The sequence below is a fragment of the Bos indicus x Bos taurus genome, chromosome 14, assembly GCF_003369695.1.
Source record: "Bos indicus x Bos taurus breed Angus x Brahman F1 hybrid chromosome 14, Bos_hybrid_MaternalHap_v2.0, whole genome shotgun sequence".
Lineage (NCBI taxonomy): Eukaryota > Metazoa > Chordata > Mammalia > Artiodactyla > Bovidae > Bos > Bos indicus x Bos taurus.
The window spans coordinates 63,671,650-63,693,528 of NC_040089.1; the positions used below are offsets into that span (position 1 = coordinate 63,671,650).

The 21,879-nt window shown below is 44.7% G+C and overlaps 1 protein-coding gene across 2 annotated transcripts in view; it reads left to right on the forward strand.

Moving 5' to 3' along the window:
• The first annotated feature begins 17,714 nt into the window (after nt 1–17,714).
• Nucleotides 17,715–21,879, forward strand: part of YWHAZ (tyrosine 3-monooxygenase/tryptophan 5-monooxygenase activation protein zeta) — a 34,772-nt gene continuing 30,607 nt past the window's right edge. The window contains exons 1-2 of one of the 2 annotated variants that reach the window (XM_027561423.1): nt 17,715–17,854; nt 20,814–21,118. In XM_027561423.1, the coding sequence (XP_027417224.1) occupies nt 20,825–21,118 (294 nt within the window). In that variant the 5' untranslated portion in view covers nt 17,715–17,854; nt 20,814–20,824. Of the gene's footprint in view, nt 17,855–18,000; nt 18,362–20,813; nt 21,119–21,879 lie in introns of those variants that run through there. The other variant, XM_027561424.1, reaches the window with a different exon arrangement.

The following is a 21,879-nucleotide window of genomic DNA, read 5'->3' on the forward strand; positions in this document are numbered from 1 at the left end:
GTCCATGGGGTCACAAACAGTCAGACATGACTGAGCGACTTCACTTTCTTTCTCTAGATAAAAATTCAACAGTACTTTCCACTGTTCCCAGGGTGAAATAGCAGCATCACTGGGGTCGGTGAGGGATCTTGGGAGACTTTAGCGAACTCCATAGCAGGTCTCATGGTGAGATCTACCACACCTCAGGGTTAGGGAAGGGAGACATGGTTGTAGGTTATGTTTTCTGGGAAGCAGATGCTGAGAAAGAGTTGGGGGTATAAAAGGTTTATTGGGAGGTAATATCTACAATCCCTGGGTTGGGAAGATCCCCTGGGGAAGGGACTGGCTACCCATTCCAGTATGAATTTCTTTTGGGCGGGGTGGGGGGGGCGCTGCCCAAGGGACACTACTGGTAAAGAACCCACCTACCAATGCAGGAGACAGAAGAGAGGCAAGTTCGATCCCTGGGTCAGGAAGATCCCCTGGAAAAGGAAATGGCAACCCACTTCAGTGTTCTTGCTTGGAGAATCTAATGGACAGAGAAGCCTGGCAGGTTACAGTTGGTAGGGCTGCAAAGAAATAGAAACAACTGAAGTGACTTCAGTTTAGTTCAGTCACTCAGTCGTGTCCGACTCTTTGTGATTTCATGGATGGCAGCACGCCAGGCCTCCCTGTCCATCACCAACTCCCAGAGTTTACTCAAACTCATGTCCATTGAATCAGTGATGCCATCCAGCCATCTCACCCTCTGTCATCCCCTTCTCCTCCTGCCTTCAATCTTTCCCAGCATCAGGGTCTTTTCCAATGAATCAGCTCTTCACATCAGGTGGCCAAAGTATTGGAGTTTCAGCTTCAGCATCAGTCCTTCCAATGAACACTCAGGACTGATTTCTTTCAGGATGAACTGGTTGGATCTCCTTGCAATTCAAGGAACTCTCAAGAGTCTCCTCCAACACCATAGTTTACAAGCATCTTCTGCACTCAGCTTTCTTTATAGTCCAACTCTCACATCCATACATGACTATTGGAAAAACCATAGCTTTGACTAGACGGACCTTTGTTGGCAAAGTAATGTTTCTGCTTTTTAATATGCTGTGTAGGTTTGTCATAACTTTTCTTCCAAGGAGCAAGTGTCTTTTAATTTCATGGCTGCAGTCACCATCTGCAGTGATTTTGGAGTCCCAAAAAATAAAGAAGTGACTTAGCAGCAGTCAAGATCTATAAAAGGAAATAGGGAGAAAGCCTAATTGGGCAGGCGGAGCAGTCCAAAGGCCATCAGACTTGACTATATCTGCCAACCCCACGAGGAGCTCAGTCACAGGGACTGCCTGCTAGAGGCTCTCGAGTTGAGGGGACACGGCTAGGCTAGCACTGCCATCTTGCTCAGTCCTTGGCTGAGGATCCCCCTAAGAGGACTGTGACCTTGACTTGAAGCCCTGAGGCAGGTCCTGAAGGAGCTGACAGCTGCAGGCTGTTGGACAATCACCCACCCCATGGCTGGTCAGCGAGTCATTGCTTGAAGAGGGCTCTGAGCAACATATGTCTGTCCGCCTCAGGAGGGAAGGGATGGGAGAATCTGACAGACGTTCTTCGAAAAGTCATGGCAGCTTTTGGTGACTGGTCAGATCTACAGAGAGAGGTTAAAGAGAATCCTAACCCCTAAGAGAGCATGGCCATCAACAGACGTGGATCGGTTGGGATAAAACCTCTTCTCACCAGACCCACAGCAGTCTTCTACTGAAAGTAGCCCACTTATTTTCTGCCTAAGTTGCCTGTGCCCTCTATACTGAGCGACCAGCCACGCTCCTTAGCGGCAACATGCAGGGCTCACCAGGGGACTGATTCATGGCCCCTGGAGGTTACATGCAGGGCGGGGATGGCTTGATGTGAAACGGTCCCATGTTGAATGGGGACAAACTAACTATAGTTAGTTTTGAAGAGGGGCTGAAGCAGGTGCTCAGGCTTCATCCTGAAGGACACTGGTGTTTCTTCCTCCTCTCCCGCTGCATGGAGCTGACCAGAGGGCAGCGGACGTCCACCCTGTTGTTGCCTAAAGAGGCACCATGTCCTTGGCTACCCAGTGTCCTGGTGAGAAACTCTGTCATCACAGGCGATCTGGGGATGTCACTTCCTTAAAGAGTCTGTCCTTTGAATTGCAAAATGACAATGCTGACAGTTATTTCTTCTTTGTAAAAGAGTGAGTGAAAAGATGAGATTTGACCCTGAAACTCTAACAACTGTCCCTTAGGTTTGGGTTTGGGCAACTTTCGTAAACCTTGAGCTCATCCAACTTGCTCCTCACCTCCTATGGTGATTTTTCCCACAGCAGGAGCTGTCATGTCTCTAAATTTTGAATGTCAGGCTGATCTGCCTGCTGCTGTGGGTGATACGAACAGCTGACACTAACGGTTCACCATCTAATTAGCAGGACATTATCTCAAGCAGACCTTATTTAAAGTCATTCTGTATACATAAAACTGTTTACAATACTATTTTTAATACCAAGTCTCTGTAACTTCCCTGTATGTAAAGCCTTAAAAGCCTGATTTCAAACTGGAATTGAGCTACACACACACACACACAGGGCATGTGTATGTACAGCTTAGAATCAGGCAGATAGGTTCCGGTTTGATAATTCCTTGCCTCTCCTACAGGTTTGGCCTTCAGTTCATGGAATAAGAATCATCTATTCCCAGGCAGAAGCCAGATTAAAATGGAAAAAGGCAACCATTAAGAGGTTGTGTGGAGGGAATTTTAATTTTTAAAAGAGTAATTGAGATCATACTTTGAAAATTAAAATTTTAAAGAGCTTAAAGATGAAAAAGAAAAGAAGAAATAAGAAGTTATAAGAGTACTACCTAAACTCATTTATTTATTTTCAATGTTAGTTAAAAATCAGAGTTATACCAACAAATACCAATATTCATTCTCTATACTAGTCCTTGGGAATTTATTTTTAATTGAATGGAATAATGACTTGGAAGAATCAAGCTTGTAGATTTTAGAGCCTGTCAGGGAGAAAACTTAGAAATGCTAAACAGATCACATTTTGTTCAAGTTTATACATGCTACCATTCCAACAACTTAGATGAAAATATTTGCAATCATATCTGCAAACATAGATGAGGGGTTTAAGGCAAGATGAGGTATAAATTATGGAAAGCATAGAATGCAAATAAAAATAATGATGGGATGCAGGGGATTGTAGGAGTTAAAATACCAGTGTCAGAATCTGGCTTTGTGTCAGATTCTGACACAAAGTCAGAATTCAAGCTTTGCCCCTTACTTAATTGAAGGATCTTAATTTAATTGCTATAAAATAAGAATAAGGAGAAGATCCAAGATATCAGCCTCCAGAACTGCTCATGTGGCTAAATGCTCCCCAATGTGTCTAAAAACAGTGCCTCTATCCCCAGGGTGAGCTGCATCTTTCATATCAGACAACAAGTGGATTACCTACAGCAAGAGGAAAACCAGGCTATTAAAATGTTTCTGGTATAAAAGCATCCTGCTCTGGTCATTTCTTCAGGTCTCCATTTTCTTGTGAAGGCTCCTATATATAAGTAAAAATTCAATAAAATTTGTATACTTTTCTCCAGTTTAAAAAAAAAAGAATAAGGAAACCTACCTCACGTTAGTTTTGTGAGAATTCATATATAAAGCACTTGGTGCACAATTTGGTACACAGTAACTATCCAATTAATGAAAACAACATATAATAAAACACAACCTAAAGTTAAAGTCTTATTACAATAGTCATTTCTGATTTTTAAGTGGTTAGCTTGTAGACTAGGATCACTGAAAAATGAGAATGAGTTGTTATTTATTGAACCTCTACTATTAGCCCAGGAGAGTGGCAGACATTATTTACATTTCACTAATTTTCACATTATATCTGATATTATTATCTCTATTTATAGATGAAGAAACTGAGGATCAGGTCAGAGAGGGTGTAAGTGACCCTATAACCTAATCCCTTTTCACTCTGCCATATTGCCTCTGAGTTAGGATGCCACCAAAAAGTGTATAAATAAAGTTAATTTGTTTTTAACAATGTAACCAACTGCTGACTTCCACGTCATTCTTGTCCCATGTGCTTGGTGGACTCTAGCATCAAATCTACTGCTGGTTTTCAATCCACTGGATTGAAACAAAAAGCAAGACGGAAGATTGCACTACCCTCCATCTGTCTCCGGTGTCTCTACCCCACTGGATCATGGCACTTACTGCCATCCCCAGAAGGGGCATGCCAAGAGGCACATCTTGGCAACGCTGAGAAGCTTTTCAAAGTTAGAAGAAATGATTACCTTTGAAAAGGGTCAGAAAAATTACTAAGAAGAGTTATTTGCTAACACGCAGGCTTGAAGAGTTTAAGTCCTTCACATTCTGTTAGCAACGTGTGCCTCGTCACTCAGTTGTGTCCAACTTTTTGCAACTTCGTGGACTGTAGCCCACCAGGCTCCTCTGTCCATGGGATTCCCGAGAACACTAGAGTCGATTGCCATTTTCTTCTCCAGGGTATCTTCCCAACACAGGGACTGAACCCAAGTTTCCTGCATCTCCTGCATTGCAGGCGGATTCTTTACTGATGAGTCAGCAGGGAAGCCCCTTCTGTTAGCACTATGATCACCAAAATGTCATTTTCACTTTAATTCAACAAAGGATGAACAGTAAGCACCATATATTTTTAAATTATTCTGCTGCATGTGCTTACGCCGTGTGTGTGCACAGTCGCTTCAGTTGTGTCCAACTCTGTTCAATACTATGGACGGTAGCCCGCCAGGCTCTTCTGTCCGTGTGATTCTCCAGGCAAGAATACTGGAGTGGGTTGCCATGCCCTCCTCCAGGGTACCTCCCCAAGCCAAGAATCAAACCCGTGTCTCTTGCATCTCCTGCATTGGCAGCAGGTCCTTTACCACTAGCATCACCTGGGAAGCCCATTCTATTGTATATCCTTCTTTAAATAACTTACTATTATATACAAGAATCCAAATATATACACCAAATAAATTAGGAAAGTAGTTCCCTCTTTAAAAAAAAAAATGAGGAACAAATTTTGTTTTCTTAAAGACCTAATACACTTTGAAGCTGGGAAGGACCACTTCAGCATTCCTTTAAAGGTAATCTCCCTCAAAATACTTATTTGAGTTTTTTAATTATGTACTTAATAAGACAAAAAAACATTAACATGTAGAAAAGATTATATACAAATGGCAAGTAAGAACATGAAAATATACCCAGCCTCATTAGTCATTAGGGAAATGCATTTTAAAACTATGAGATAGCACTACACACCCACTAGAGTCGCTGTAATCAAAGAGACTGACAATACTGTTTGCAAGGATGCAGAACAACTGGGATTTTCATACACTGCTTGTGTATGAAAACAGTTTGGCAGCTTCTTATAAAATTAAACATATACCTACCATAAGAGCCCTCTGTCCCACTCCTAGATATTAGCCCCAAAGAAATGAAAGCAGATAGATGTCCACACAAAAACTGTCAGCGTTCACAGCAGCTTTCTTCATAGGAGCCAAAAGCAAAAAACAACCAGATGTCGAACAATGGGTGAATGGATAAAGAGCCTGTGGACTATCCATACAATGGAATAGTATTCAGTAATAACAAGGAATGAACTAAACTGTGTGTGTGTTAGTAGCTCAGTTCTGTCCGACTCTTGGCAACCCCATGGACTGTAGCTTGTCAGGCTCCTGTCTGTGGATTCTCCAGGCAAGTATACTGAAGTGGGTTGCCATTCCCTTCTCCAGAGGATCTTCTCAACTCAGGGATCAAACCCCCGATTGGAGGCCCACAGAAATGTGCCCAGCTGGTTTTTTGACAAAGGTGCACAAGCAATTCAATGGAGGAAGGATACCTTTCCAAAAAAGAAAAAAATGATGCTAGAGCAACTGGACATCCAATGTTGTTGCTGCTCAGTCGCTAAGTTGTATCTGGCTTTGCAACCTCATGGACTGCAGCATGCCAAGCTTCCCTGTCCTTCACTATCTCCCAGAGTTTGCTCAAACTCATGTCCATTGATTGGTGATGCCATCCAATCATCTCATCCTCTGTCACCCTCTTCTCCTCCTGCCCTCAATCTTTCCCAGCATCAGGGTCTTTTACAATGAATCAGCTCTTTGCATCATGTGGCCAAAGAATTGGAGCTTCTGCTTCAGCATCAGTCCTTCCAATGAATATTCAGGACTGATTTCCCTCAGGATGGACTGGTTTGATCTCCTCGCTGTCCAAGGGAATCTCAAGAGTCTTCTCCAACACCACAATTCAAAAGCATCAATTCTTTGGCACTCAGCCTTCTTTATGATCTGTACACGACTACTGGAAAAACCGTAGCTAGGCAAAAAAGAGAAATGAATCTCAAACTAGTGTCACAGAATCCATGACAAGCATACAAAATAGGTAACAATTTTAGAACTATTTATGCCACTACTAGAGGGGAAGGAAATGGCAACCCACTCCAGTATTCTTGCCTGGAGAGTCCCATGGACAGAGGAGCCTAGTGGGCTGCTGTCCATGGGGTCGCACAGAGTTGGACACGACTGAAGTGACTTAGCAGCAGCAGCAGCATACCACTACTGGCTAGGATTACATTTGACTGCATATGACAGACATACTTAATCTTATTAACAAAAACAACAGAAGTGCAGGTTAGGACTAGTACAGCAGTTCCAGGAAGCTGTGAGAACCCCAGGCCCCTTCTGCTTGGTTGCTCCACTCTCCTTCATATTCCACTTTGGTCCAGGCTGTCCCAGCCCTCACTGTGTCCACATTCTGGCAGTGAGCATCCTTTCCCTTTCTGGACACTTCCCAGAAGTCTCACATCAAACATCCCTTATATCTCTCAGGTGTCACTTATTTCCAAGGCCCACTTAACTGGGTGGGCAGTAAGAAATGTGGTCTTTTACTGCAGGGAGCATTGTGCCCAGTTGACTATCAGAAAATCTTTTAATGTTTCTAGAAGAAAGGAAGAAGGTGTATAGGAGCAAACTTGCAAACTCTTCCACAGACCACATTTAAATTTATTTCTTCTATGGTTCTCAAGCTTTTATCTTCTTAAAATGTCTGAACAAAAAATATAATGATTTCTCTATGAAAATACAAAACACCCAGTACTCACTAACTGATTCATCAGTCATTTAATAAACATAACTACTTTCTCAAGAAACTCAAGGGGAAAAACATCCCTAATTATTAGTTCAGTTCAGTTCAGTCGCTCAGTCGTGTCTGACTCTTTGTGACCCCATGAATCTCAGCATGCCAGGCCTCCCTGTCCATGACCAACTCCTGGAGTTCACCCAGACTCACGTCCATCGAGTCAGTGATGCTATCCAGCCATCTCATCCTGTCATCCCCTTCTCCTCCTGCCCCCAATCCCTCCCAGCATCAGAGTCTTTTCCAATGAGTCAACTTTTCGCATGAGGTGGCCAAAGTATTGGAGTTTCAGCTTTAGCATCATTCCTTCCAAAGAAATCCCAGGGCTGATCTCCTTCAGAATGGACTGGTTGGATCTCCTTGCAGTCCAAGGGACTCTCAAGAGTCTTCTCCAACACCACAGTTCAAAAGCATCAATTCTTTGGCGCTCAGCCTTCTTCACAGTCCAACTCTCACATCCATACATGACCACAAGAAAAACCATAGCCTTGATTAGACGGACCTTTGTTGGCAAAGTAATGTCTCTGCTTTTGAATACGCTATCTAGGTTGGTCAGAACTTTCCTTCCAAGGAGTAAGCGTCTTTTAATTTCATGGCTGCAGTCACCATCTGCAGTGATTTTGGAGCCCAGAAAAATAAAGTCTGACACTGTTTCCACTGTTTCCCCATCTATTTCCCATGAAGTGATGGGACTGGATGCCATGATCTTAGTTTTCTGAATGTTGAGCTTTAAGCCCACTTTTTCACTCTCCACTTTCACTTTCATCAAGAGGCTTTTTAGTTCCTCTTCACTTTCTGCCATAAGGGTGGTGTCATCTGCATATCTGAGGTTATTGATATTTCTCCCGGCAATCTTCATTCCAGCTTGTGCTTCTTCCAGTCTAGCATTTCTCATGATGTACTCTGCATATAAGTTAAATAAGTAGGGTGACAATATACAGCCTTGACATACTCCTTTTCCTATTTGGAACCAGTCTGTTGTTCCATGTCCAGTTCTAACTGTTGCTTCCTGACTTGCATATAGGTTTCTCAAGAAACCTATATGGTTGGTGGTCTAACCATATAGGTCAGGTGGTCTGGTGGTCTGGTATTCCCATCTCTTTCAGAATTTCCCACAGTTTATTGTGATCCCCGTAGAAAAAAAAATTCTTACTTTGCCGACAAAGGTGCATATATTCAAAGCTATGGTTTTTCCAGTAGTCGTGTGTGAATGTGAGAGTTGGACCATAAAGAAGGCTGAGCACCAAAGAATTGATGCTTTCGAATTATGGTATTAGAGAAGACTCTTGAGAGTCCCTTGGACTGCAAGTAGATCCAACCAGTTCGTCCTAAAGGAAATCAGTCCTGAATACTCGTTGGAAGGACTGATGCTGAAACTGAAGCTCCAGTACTTTGACCACCTGATGTGAACAGCCAACTCTTTGGAAAAGACCCTGATGCTGAGAAAGATTGAAGGCAAAAGGAGAAGAAGGAGTCAGAGGATGAGATGGTTGGATGGCATCACTGACTCAGTGGACATGAGTTTGAGCAAACTCCAGGAGACAGTGAAGGACAGGGAAGCCTGGCATGCTGCAGGTGATATTTTAATTCTAATAGCCTCTTTTAAGCTTGTGTCTTGGGTCTGAATAAAGTAAACATTTCAAAAATGACAATGTCCACTTTATTTTCAATATTTATACATAACTGGATTATCCAGTTCTTGTTTCTCTTCTCCTTTGACTCTCCTATCTCACTTCGTCACTAACCAAATCTCTCTTGGGGTCCTTTACAGAGAAATGAACATAAAGAAAACTTACTCAGTTTTTCTTAAAAAATAAATACTTCCTACTATTTCTAGGTTTAAATAAAGAGAATCTGTTTATCAGTGAATTTCATTTATTCAGGTGATTATTCATACATAGCAATATTACTAATCTCCAACATGCTATTCTCTTTAAAAAATCCATTTATTTATTTAGTTATTATTCCCCCATTCAACCAGTCTTTACCAATTACCTACAAAGAGTGGCTAATATATTTGTCTTTCCCACCAAAATGTGACTCTACTGTGGTCCAGCAGTGTCTTTTTTGTTTCCATCTTCCCACTCTCAGCACCTGTTACATCTGGTATTTATTAAGTAGCTACTCAACAAACATCTGTTCAAGAATGAAAGAAACAATAAACATGGTCTTTCCAGAACCCAGATCCATTGATGGGGTTCTGTTTTCCTAAAGACAATGAAGACCATCCATGATGATATTGAGTGTTTCACTGATATTCCAGAATCCCCTGGTCCTGATAATATTAATTTGCCCTTCCAGAAAGGCCCTGAGATGTTTCAGCAAAAAACAGTAGGGTACCATACAAAATCCTGTCTTAGAACTCACTCTCCATTCTCTGACTCTCTGCAATAGACGTCGGGGCTTTTCCTGCATCTGTAGTCCCCTCAATTCTCAGTCAAGACCAACACCCACTTCTCCCTGACCTCTGACACTCAACTTACCCTAATAAAATAATCAAGTCTTCTTTGTCAGCAGCTCAGGGTTAATTGTTCTTTCTAAAGCTTGACCTTCGTACTGTTTCTAATCCCTACCCTCTCATATCTACAGCCCTGCCTAGCAGAATATTTTGACTTATTTATGCTGCTTGCATGCATAAGCTATTGCTAGCTGCACTGCTATGATAGGAAAGTCACAAAAGGAAGGTGACCTCATCTTATACATTGCTTAGCTACATCTTTTGGCCAATGGTGATTTAGAGAAACAGTTCAACACATGTGTCCTTTCCTTTTACTGGTCACTTACCAATTTAAATGTTCTTATAGTTGTTGCTTATTCATTTTTTAGTTGACCGAGTCTGAAGTCTTCTGACTATATTAGCCTTTTTAAAAAATCAATGTTTAACAAATAAGTGAGGTATTAACTGTACAGAAGTTAGTCATGTTAAAAACATACATCTGACTGACCCAAACAACCATCTCCTGTCCCATAGAGTGGATTTGGTTTAAATTTCCTGTCAAATTGCTGAAATATTAAAATGTTTCAGGGAGTCTTTAGGATTTCATGGTTAAGAAAGTGTGTCAACTACTCCTAAAAATAATTTCAAGTTGAGAGAGACTGCCCCAGTCCAAGAAAACTACAATACAGAAATTCTGCTCTTAGGTCCTGAAAAACTTTATATCAGGTCCTGGGAAAACTGCCAGAAATTCACATTGCCTTTGATTCCTTTTCCAGATGCCTAAAGGTTCAGGGGCAGGCAGGGGGAGAGGGGGAGGGAGAGGATTTTTAAGTCTTCTAATATATATGCATTATTCTATTTTCAACCCTTAATGAATCCCAAATGTTCCTTTCACTTATTCTTGGGTCCTCAGGGCTGAAATACAGTCCAGAAAGGGACAGATTCTTCTTCTAACCTCTTCACTTCATGATTACTTTTGAATTGTAAATCATGCACTTTGGAAACTGTGAATTCCCAGCTGCTTTCACCTGCCTCAAACGATTGCCAAATGATGGAAAGCTCCAAGGGATAATCAGACATGGCAGTACCTGTACCATTTTTCATTTTGCTTTGTATGTATGAGGATCTCTCATACAAAATGATTTTTGAATTCAGAAAATATTTCTGGTAAGCATCATAAACCAGTACCTTCATTTCTGCACTACTAATCTCGATGGTACCTTCCAAAATTATTTTAATGCTTAACACCAAATTAAAGTTTTTACCTTTGCTTGCAAAATATAAAAATATATTAAAAATATAATTAATCAAGAGGATGGGAAGACAAGCCACAGACTGGGAGAAAATAGTTGCAACAGACTAACAGAAGACTGCTTTCTAAATTACACAAAGAACTCTTAAAACTCAACAATGAGAAGACAACTGGATTAAAAGTTGGTCAAAGACCTCAACAGTCACCTCATCAAAGAAGCTATACAGATGGCAAATAAGCATATGGAAAATGCTCCACATCATTTGTCAGTGGTGAAATGCAAGTTCAAACAACAATGAGATAACACTACTCACCTATTAAAATGGCCAAAATCCAGAACACTGACAACATCAAATGCTGACAAGGATGTAGAGCAATAGGAACTATCATTCACTGCTGGTGAGAATGCAAAATGATACAGTCACTGTGAAGACAGTTTTGTGGTTTCCCACCAGGACTTCCCTGGTGGCTCAGACGGTAAAGTATCTGCCTATAGGGCGGGAGACCCGGGTTCAATCCCTGGGTCGGGAAGATCTCCTGGAGAAGGAAATGGCAACCCACTCCAGTATTCTTGCCTGGAAAATCCCATGGATGGAGGAGCCTGGTAGGCTACAGTCCATGGGGTCGCAAAGAGTCGGACACGACTGAGGGACTTCGCTTCACTTTCATAACACTAAACATACTCTGACCATATGATCCAGCAGTGGCACTCCTTGGTGTTTGCTCAAAGGAGTTGAAAACTAGCGTGCACACAAAAACCTGCATGTGGATGTTTATAGTGGCATTGCTCATAATTGCCCAAACTTGGATGCAGCCAAGATGTCCTATGGTAGGTGAATGGGTGTATCACAGTTTTGTGGTACAGCCAGACAATGGCATATTACTCAATCCTTTAAAAAAAGACCACAAAACAACAAATCATGGAGGAATCTTAAATGCAAATTATTAAGTGAAACAAGCCAATGTGAACAGCTGCTATTTTATGATTCCAACTATATGGCATTCTGGAAAAGAGAAAATTATGGAGTCAGTAAAATGATCAGTGGTTACCAAGGGTTAGGGGGAGAGATGAATAGGTGGACAAGAGAATTTTTAGGACAGTGAAATTACCTTGTATGACACTATAATGATGGATATATGTTATAATTTGCTTTTGTTGTTCAGTTACTAAGTCATGTCTGACTCTTTTGTGACCCATGAATTGTAGCCTGCCAGTCTCCTCTGTCCTTGGGATTTCCCAGGTGAGAAGACTGGAGTGGGTTGCTATTTTCTTCTCCAGGGGATATTCCCAACCCAGGGATCGCACCCAGGTCTCTTGCATTGGCAAGCAGATTCTTTACTGTTGAGCCAGTGGAGAGGCCCATATGTCATCACACATTTGTCCAAACCTGTAGAATGTACAATACTCAGAGTGAACCTAAAGGTAAATGTTGAATTTTGGGTGATAATGACTATAAATGTATTTTAAGAAAATACCACTCAATTTTATTAATTTTAACAAATATCCCACTCTGTGGGAGATGTCAAAAATAGGGGAAGCTATGCATAAGTGGGTGCTAGAACTATATGAAGCTCTGTATCTTCCTCTCAATTTTGTTATGAATCTAAAATAAATCCTATAATACTGGAGACTGCAATAGAGACTTAAAGGTTAAGATAGTAAAATAGTGCCAAATTACCATCTTTGCTATAATCTTTCCCATTTTCCCATTAAAGTTTCATGAAAAAGTTTTTGAAAGTTAAGAATCAATCATTTGCAAGAGGTATTTCCACTAACTACAGTACAGAGGGAACTAAATCAAGAAACTTTATCATGAATACTTTATCCTCAAGAAAGAAGAGCAAAATTGGTAGGAAGAAGTTAAGCCTTCACATTGTTATTCAATCAGAATCTCCAGATCCCAGGAGAAGGCACAGGAGAATTGCAGAGAACCGGCGAGGCAGGGGTGGCTGGCTACAGAATGTGATGGATAGACCCCTGGCATAAGGAGCTGCAGATAAAGCATTGTGGGGAAGCACTCTGACAGCCCACAGTATTCAAGACTGCAGTTTTTCCATTTATCACAGCTGATTAAAGACGAACCCCAGATAGCCCCTGATTCTTGACAACATAAATTCCCCTCCTTGCAGACAACTGGACAATGGGTCAGGGGAAGATCCTGTCATGGCGGCTGCTCCACAAATGATGAATGTAAATGTCTGCTGGATTCCAGCATTTGGGTAGGTAAGTGTGTTCCTGCACTCTCCTACAACTTTAGATCTATCTATCTTTTCAAGAGGATGGCAAAGAGAAGCAGAGGAAATTTCACCTGCCGGTTGGCCAACTCTAAGACTGGAAGGAATTTCTCTTGTTGATACGTAATAGGAAAACAATCACCACCTCAACACAAGATTGAAAAAAAAAACTCTATAGTGCAAGGAAATAGAGAGCTATCTGAAGACAGCATACAACTGAAGATGGGAAAAGAAGACTTTACTATGGGAAAAGAAGACTTTAGAAAATGTCTCTCTGTACTTAATGGAAGGCGGGGGAGATAGTGTCTTTATTGATCATCAGTAAATTAAAAATATAAGGCAACTAAAATTTCACTGTGGAATTAAAAATGCCGTTTGAGGTAGAAAAGCAAAACTGACTCTGCTGATGGTCAAATAAGTAATTTGTAGGATGAATATGAGGTTTTGTTTTTCAGGGAACCCTTCTCACTTCTCCATGTACAGTGTTCACAGCTCAGATTTCTCAAAACACAATCTGCTTACCTTCATGAGCCCTTACTTCGCTGTGCTTCTCTGTAATTGCATTTGGTGTATGGGTCTGTCCCTTGACCATGTGTTGCTTCAGGGAGGGAGTGTGACTCATGCATTTCTATCCCTCCAAAGCAGCATAATCTCTGACCAGTGGGCTCTAGTTAAGGGCCTGGTGAAGGTATGAAATGAGAGCTCACAGGTGACTTGGGGTTCTTATTGGTTTACATTTTAATTTTTTTAATCAGCATGCAAAAAATCCAGTCTGTGACCAAAGTATCACAGAACACCGTTTAGAGACTGGGATGTCAGGATAGAGTTAAAAGGTATGGACTGAAAAACAAGTTTTATGTGTGTTTTTTTTTTTTTTTTTTTAAGAAAAACAAGGTTAAAACAGTATACAAAAGAATAAGGATGGCATCAAGTGAATAGTAAATTAAAAAGTAGTGAGACTATTAGAGTGACTAAGAATTGAGAAAATATAACTTTCCTAAAGTCATTCTAGGAGTCAATAGATTAGTTGAGAATACATAAAATATCATAAGAGCAGAGGCCCTTACTCTCACTTGTTTTCCCTCCCTGTGCCTTTTTTCTTTCACATTTCCTCTTAAAAAAAAAAAAACAAAACCCTTACCATGCTTTGGATTTGCCAATGATATCTACAGACATTACAACGCGAGCTGTTATAACAGATAAAACCTAAATTTCACTGGCTTAAAAAAGAAAAGGTATCCTTCGATAAAGTCCTATAGGATCAAGGCTGACTTTTAAAGGCCTTCAGGGACTCAGACTGCTTTTATCTATGGTCCCCTTCCTCTAAAGCCTTGGAATCCTATTTCAACTGGCAAATAGATGTCCATTAACAGATCGAACAGAGGTTAAAACAAGGAGGTTTTTGCAGACCAAAGCCACAAGTGGAGAACATGGCTTTGGATATGTCCTATTAGTGCTCAGTCACATGCATGTGTGCTAAGTCACCTCAGTCGTGTCCAACTCTTTGTGACCCTATAGACTGTAGCCCGCCAGGCTCCTCTGTCCAAGGGATTCTCCAGGCAAGAATACTGGAGTGGGTTACCATGCCCTCCTTCAGGGGATCTTCCCAACCCAGGGATTGAACCTGCACTGGCAGGTCTTCTGCACTGGCAGGTGGGTTCTTTACCACTTGTGCCACCTGAGAAGCCCTATATATATATATATATATATATATATATATATCTTCATTTAATCTTCAATATCATTTAATGAGTTGTGTTTTTATCACCAGTACTTTATTGACAGTAATATCAAGACACAGAAGGTTAAGTAACTTGACTGAGACAACAGGGTTGAGCAGTGAAGAAAATAAAACAAGTCAGACTACTAGTGAAAGTTTCTAGTGAATGTCCTAGAGTTCAAGTTCATAGGTTCTATTTCTTTGTTTTCAATTATCCTTGGCATATGTTATTCCTATTCCTCAAAGTATTTGTCACTTGGGGCTTCCATGACATTCCCTATTCTTGCTTCCCTGCAAACTCATTACACTTTATTCCATGAACACGTTGATCTGAGTTTGTAAAACCTAATAGTTCCTGTCCTTTCACCAAAAAAGCCTTGCTATTTAAAGCAGGAGGCAAAAATCTAATTTAGCTGTTTCCTAAGGTAAATCCACAACTTATTTAATGCAGCAAAATCCCTAAACTTCCTCTAAAACAAAGGGCATATATTCTATCTGTATATATACTTGAGATATTAAACAACCTCACGTTTTTGATGGGGTGCGGTTTGTGAGAAATCTATTTCATCCCACGGATAGAACCCAGGTCATGGCAGTGAAAGCCTGGAATCCTAGCCATTAGGCCACCAGGGAACTCCCATCAACTTCCCTTTAGGAAAGATTTTTCAAACTTAGTATCTTCTTTCTGGTGCTGAAATCTGGTATAAAACTAGAGGCAAGAATTTCTTTTAAAGAAAGCTTTTGAAATATTAGTCATTTTAAGTGAGTCACTCTCTAAAAGAATTTGCTTGGGAATCAAAGAAAGGAGACTTTAATATCCCAGAAACAAAACTCTGATCAATTTGTTCATTCATTCTACTATTAATCTGTTCCGACGGGAAAATTAAAACCACTGAAATTGAACTGATCAGTGGAAAACCCTCTTTCTCGTTTATATTTTACTATCTAACCGCCAGTTGGAACTTCAGGCCAAATGTCATTTGTAGAACAGTCTTGTGGCGCACTGTACCCATCAGACAGAACAGACAAGGCGCTCGGAAGCACCAGGCGCTGAAAGAGTGAGCAAACATTTTATGTGACGGTTACTGATAAATTCAATTCTCTGGGGAACTTGAGGCTGAACTCCTGGAAGGCTATTTTGTCAGCTGTGCCTAAAGCAGGGTCCTAGTATGTGCTCAGGGGCTTCCCTTGTAGGTCAGTTGGTAAAGAATCTGCCTACAATGCAGGAGACCCGGTTCGATTCCCGGGTCGGGAAGATCCCCTGGAGAAGGAAATGGCAACCCACTCCAGTATTCTTGCCTGGAGAATCCCCTCGACAGAGGAGCCTAGCAGGCTACAATTCATGGGTCACAAGAGTCGGACACGACTCAGCGACCAAACCACCACAGTAGGTGCTCAATAAAGTGATGTTGGAAAAGTCAACGAGGCCAAGATGGAGCTCACACATGGGTAGCAGGAAGAGTTCTGAGTTCTAGAAACTCTCAATGACTTTTGCAATTGGTTTGGTAGGTCATCCAGGCACTAATCTTTTCTAACACTTACCTAAAGGAAGACGGATCAAAGACATTTCACACAGTGAATGCACGTCTTTGAACTTCCTGAAGTTGACTGGGTGGAGGCCCTACCGTTTTAGGTTGGCACGTTAACGCGGCACCTGCAATTTCCGCCCTTCTCTTTCCTCTCTTCCTGGCTCCCGGTCCCTGTTCTTCGCCCCGCCCGCGGCCCACCGCCCGCTGGGTCAACCCGGGCCCTGGGATCAGCACGTTCCCCTCTCAGGAGAAAACAGGTAATCACGTTTTAAACCACGGAAGCATGAGGTCTCTAAGTGAAAGCTTTATTTTGGACAGGAAAAATTCAACCTACAAAAAACGAGGAAATACACTCAAACCTCTTTGCCTCCTGTCATGTTATGGCCTCCAGGGCCCCCTCAAAGCCTCCACCTAAGGACGCCGTCTTTCCCTCTCAGAGGCTGAAGGCCTCTTCCCAGGCCTCACCTCCCGCCAGCTCCGCCCGCCACACCTCACTCCCACTTGGTGCCCACCCATTGTCCCCTCGCAGCTGTCACTGCGCACTGATGCCCCAGCCCCGATTGGCAAAACCAACTGGTGGCTCAGCCCACGTACTGGGACCGGACGCCTCCCTCTATCCCGAGCCTTAAAAGGCCTCCAGGCGCAGTCCCTGAGGCTGCAGGTAAAGGGGCGGCAGCGGAAAGGAGATAGGGAGGGGCCGCGCGCCCCGATCGCCCCGCCCGGCGTGTGTGTTGGGGGAAGCTGGGGGGCTAGCGCGCCACATCGCCCCTCCCCGACCCTTTGACCGTGCCCCCCACCCCCAACTCCAGATCATAATGCCAGCGCCGAGGAGCCGCTCTCGTAATCTAGCCCTCCGGATGGCCCCGGGGGGCAGTTGCCGCCGCAAAGCACGGAGGGCGGGGCGGGCCAGGCGGATGGGAGGGGGTGGGGGGAGTGTGAAAGGTCCCGGATGTTGCCGAACGGGCGCCCCTTCTTGAGGGAGTAACTGGCGCAGGCGCAGAAGGGTCGTACGAACCCTAAGTGGGGGTGGGGGGAAATTGCCTCCCGTCTGGTTTTGGGGGAGCGAGCCGGAGAAGGGTTGCGGGGGATCCGTGGGGAAGGCGAGGGAAACGGTGGGGATACTGGTGACCAGAAGAAGAAAAAAAGAGCTTTCTGTTCGGGCACCCTCAGGACAGGAGTATAGAAGTTGGAAGCCGAGAGGGCTGGGGAGGAGAGTTGGGAGCGGAGGGGACGCGCGCGCTCCTCCGCTCGCCCTCTAGCGCGGGCGGGCAGGACGGCCGCGCGCTGGGGAGCGGCGGTTGCTCTGGGCCCCCAGAGCTGTGGGCACCAATCAACGGTTGCCATAGCAGCGTTTGACGTCATCGTGCGTGTGGTGCCCCTGCTGCCGGGGCTGGTGATTGGAGGAAACCCCGTGTCTGCGGAGCGGCTGTAGCCTGTGAGCAGCGAGATCCAGGGACAGAGTCTCAGCCTCGCCGCTGCCGCCCAGAGACTGCTGAGCCCCGTCCGTCCGCCGCCACCTACTCCGGACACAGGTAAGGGACTCGGCCGCCACCGCCGCCGCCACCTCGCGCCGCTTCTTCCTGTCCTAGGCCAAGCATCCGAAAGCGCGGGAGCAGTCCCTGCTCCGCATCCCCTCAAGTCCCGCTCGCGCCGCGGTTGGGAGCGGCGCTGGGCTGAGGCGGAGTCTTCTCAGGCGGAGACGGGCGGCGGCTTCTCTTCCGCTGGGTTCTGGCGGGCGGCTCGCGGCCGCCTCCGGCTACTTGCTTCCGGATCGACGCCTCGGCCCGGAGGGGCGCCCGGTCTGATCCGGTCCCCGGGGGTTGGGGGGTGGGGGTGGGAAGAGCGCCCGCACGCCAGGTTTCCCCCAGGGACCCGCCCGGTCGCCGGCCTCCCGAGGGTGACCGAGGCAGCGCCGGCCGCGATCCGTTCTTTTTCGCGCCCGCCCCACCTCCCCGCAGCCCCCTCCTCCGCGCCGCCCCGCTGCCCGTTTCCGTCCGAGAGAGAATGACTCGGCGGCCGCGGGCATTGCAGTGGCGCAGGTGAGCCGCCCCCTCCCCGCCGCCCCCCGTCCCCTCCCCCCGCCTCTCCCGCCCTCTCGGCGGCGCAGCCTCCGCGCCCCGCGCTGCGGCGGCACCCACCCCTCCTCCCCAACCCGGGCGGCGGCGGCGCGGCGGCGGGAGGGTCGGACCTGGCCACGGGGCTGCGAGCCAAGGCGGCCCGGAAGCGCCCGCCAGGTAGAGCGGGGCGAGGCCGTGCTTCGGTCGAGCCGGCCCCGGGGTGGGGCCCGCCCGAGACCTCGAGCCGAATTTCCCGGGTTCCGCGGGGGGGGAGGGGGGGGGAGAACTTGAATATTCCCGGCGGGCTGGGGGGGATGGGGCTGGCTTTCTATCTCCGCGTGGAGGAGGTGGGGGGAGGGTGTTCGGAGCCCAGGTAGGGGATAGCGATGAGGGTGGGGAAGACGGGGGACCACGGGGCTCGCTCGTCCTCCCGGGGGTGGGGGGGCCTGGTAGACCTGAGGGTCCCTGCGCGCGTGTCGACCGGGACCCCGCTCGGCGGGGCGGGTGAACCCGCGCGTAACAGCCGGCGGCGGCCGGGCTCGCCTGGGTGTGGCTCGCCCCCTCCCCCACCAGCTGCAGCTGTCGGGCCCCCGGAGGCTAAAGGAGCACCCGCGGCGGCCGGTGGCGGACGGACGCCGACGGGACAGTGGGGTGTGTCCGCGGCCGGCCGCTCGTGGTTCCGCTTCTGCGGGCGGGCGGCCCCGGCGTCCGTGCCCCCGAGGCGGGCGGGCGGGCGGCTTCCCATTCCCAGCGCAGGCGGGAGCGCGCGTCTCCTCCTCGCATCCCCCCAGCCCGGGCCCCGGTGGGGGAATTAACACTAGGCAGTAGGCTGGGCTCCTTGACACAGATCCGCCATGACAAAGAGGGAGACGCGGGGGCTCGCGCGGAGGCACCAGCCTGGGCGGAGCCAAGGAGGGGGGTTGCGGCTGGCGCCGACGGTAGGGTTTGCCCTTTAAAGTCACAGACGGCCCGTTGTCGTTTCACCCACCTCGAAGTCTTCCGCCGGTGAAGGGTTAAATGGGTGCGGCGAGTCCTGGGAGCACTGCTTATTCTTTGAGAAAACTAGTCCACTTCCCCTTGTTACCGAGGGGTTTGGGAGAGGAACCTTTGTACTGGTTGTAGATAATTTTCTTTAGAAGTAGCATTAGCCTGAGAGCATTTTTTAATTTTTAGGGGGGAGAATTGGTAATTGCAAGAAAGGGGTAGGTTATGCGATAATAGATTTGGGGTTTGACATTGAAAACAGTATACTTCCTATTCAGGCTAGCTAGTTACTTGTTTAAATACAAAGGATTAGTTCCGATTTGGTTTTTTACAAAGAAATGTTTTGTGGGATTTCCCTGGGAAGGTAAAGAAAGGGAGTCAGTTCCCATAGTGAGTGACAGTGACTCCTCTGTTCATCGTAAGTCATGTACCCTTTGGGACCACTGTAGGGGGTAGTATCTTTATGTGCTGCTTTAGGATCTTTCAAAAGGATCTCTTAAGGAACAGCATAAGGGGAAGATTGAAAAGCCCAGAGCTTTAAAATGAGAAAGAATTAGGAGGTCTTGATAAGGGCAGCTTGAGTGATAATGTATGTAATTAATTTTTGACTACTAGAAACAAGGCGCATTAAGTCTGCATTTAAACTGAACAATGACATCAGAAACACTGATCATACTGGGAAGCATTTACTATCTACATTTTAGTGCTCACATATAGTAAGAATCGAAGTTCCGGGACTCACGGATTTTTTTTTTTAAGCCCATGTGCATATAACAAGGTACAGATGAATGAAGCCTTAGGGTTAGTTATTGATCCTTGGTGGTGGTTTTACAGTCACAGTATTAAAATAAGCAATACGGTCATTTCTCCCAGGAAATTGGCATGGTGATCAGCTGTTGCAAAGATCCGTGGACTTGGGGTGGGAGTGTTATCAGCTAAAATTTAAACACTTGACAAGAGCAGATACTAACAGTAATAGGACATGAATTACATTAAACGGACAGGAATCGTGATTCTGAAAGTATGGTAGTATTCATAGGTGGTGTTTTCACTAAAAAAAAAGCTGCTTAATTTTTGATTACCCAGTGATATTTGAAACTAGAGTTGAGATTTTGACCAAGTAACCTAAGGATTGGTTTTTAAGGCAGCCTTTTTAGTCAAGTGTGCTTCAACTTTATGTGAAATTACGGATCGTGTGGACAAAGATGAGATAATGTAATTTTAGTTTTGCTAAACCGATTTTAATGGCTTTAAATGTACACTATGCACGCTGAGTATGCCACGTTTTTTCCCCCCCTGAGCATCCTTTTGTGAAGTTCCATTGAATTCCACATGTAGAGAATCTTCCATCGGTAATTAAGTTTGAAGTGTTAACATGTTTACAAAGGCTGTGATTTTTAGTCTGTTTTACTGGAAAAAATATCTAAATGCTACTTTTTTTCCCCTGCAGAACATCCAGTCATGGATAAAAACGAGCTGGTACAGAAGGCCAAACTGGCCGAGCAGGCTGAGCGATATGATGACATGGCAGCCTGCATGAAGTCTGTAACTGAGCAAGGAGCTGAATTATCCAATGAGGAGAGGAATCTTCTCTCAGTTGCTTATAAAAATGTTGTAGGAGCCCGTAGGTCATCTTGGAGGGTCGTCTCCAGTATTGAGCAAAAGACGGAAGGTGCTGAGAAAAAACAGCAGATGGCTCGAGAATACAGAGAGAAAATAGAGACCGAGCTAAGAGATATCTGCAATGATGTACTGGTGAGAAACCATTCAGTCTAGTATCATTGTAATACAGGGTTTCTGTAATGATTATCAGTTCCATTACTCTCAACTTTTTCTTTCTTTGGTTTCTCTTTTCCTTTTAAAAGTGGGGTATTGTAGATTTCCAAGTCTTTCAGAGTGTCATTACTAAAATGTTAGAACAGTTGTGGTTAGATTTGTATTAAATGAATTCTGTGGTGATTATCAGTCAGCTCAGAGAGATTGGTAGTATATTTTGTTCTAATTGAAAAGGTAAAGTAATCGAATTACCATTTCAGTTGTGGTTAGAATATTTGTAGTAGTTCTAGAACTGATTTTCTTAAAAGTATATAGATGCAGAAATTTTACCTATCTTGCTTTATGTAAGATGTAGTAGACATTGTAGACCTAGTAGCCTTCCCTGGTTAGCCACTGAAATGTTAATATAATGTCAGCCATGCAGAAAACTGGCTTAACAGTTGTTTTTGCCTTTCTGCATTTAAGTGTTGGAAGTCAATTTTGAATGATGACAACCACATTAAAAGATTATGAAAAACTCAAAGCTTGATTTTCCAGGTTCAGTCAAGAAGCATTTTAAGAATTCAGTGTCTACTCCATTGAAGCACTGCTTCTCTAAATAGCTTAAAAGACTTGAACATTACATTTTGGTTAATTTTAAAATTTTCTTACAAATGGCGACTTTCTGTGCCAGAAAAGTTGAAATATAAGAATAAGTTGGTGGATAGTGCAACCGTTTAGCATATAACAACCTGTGTACA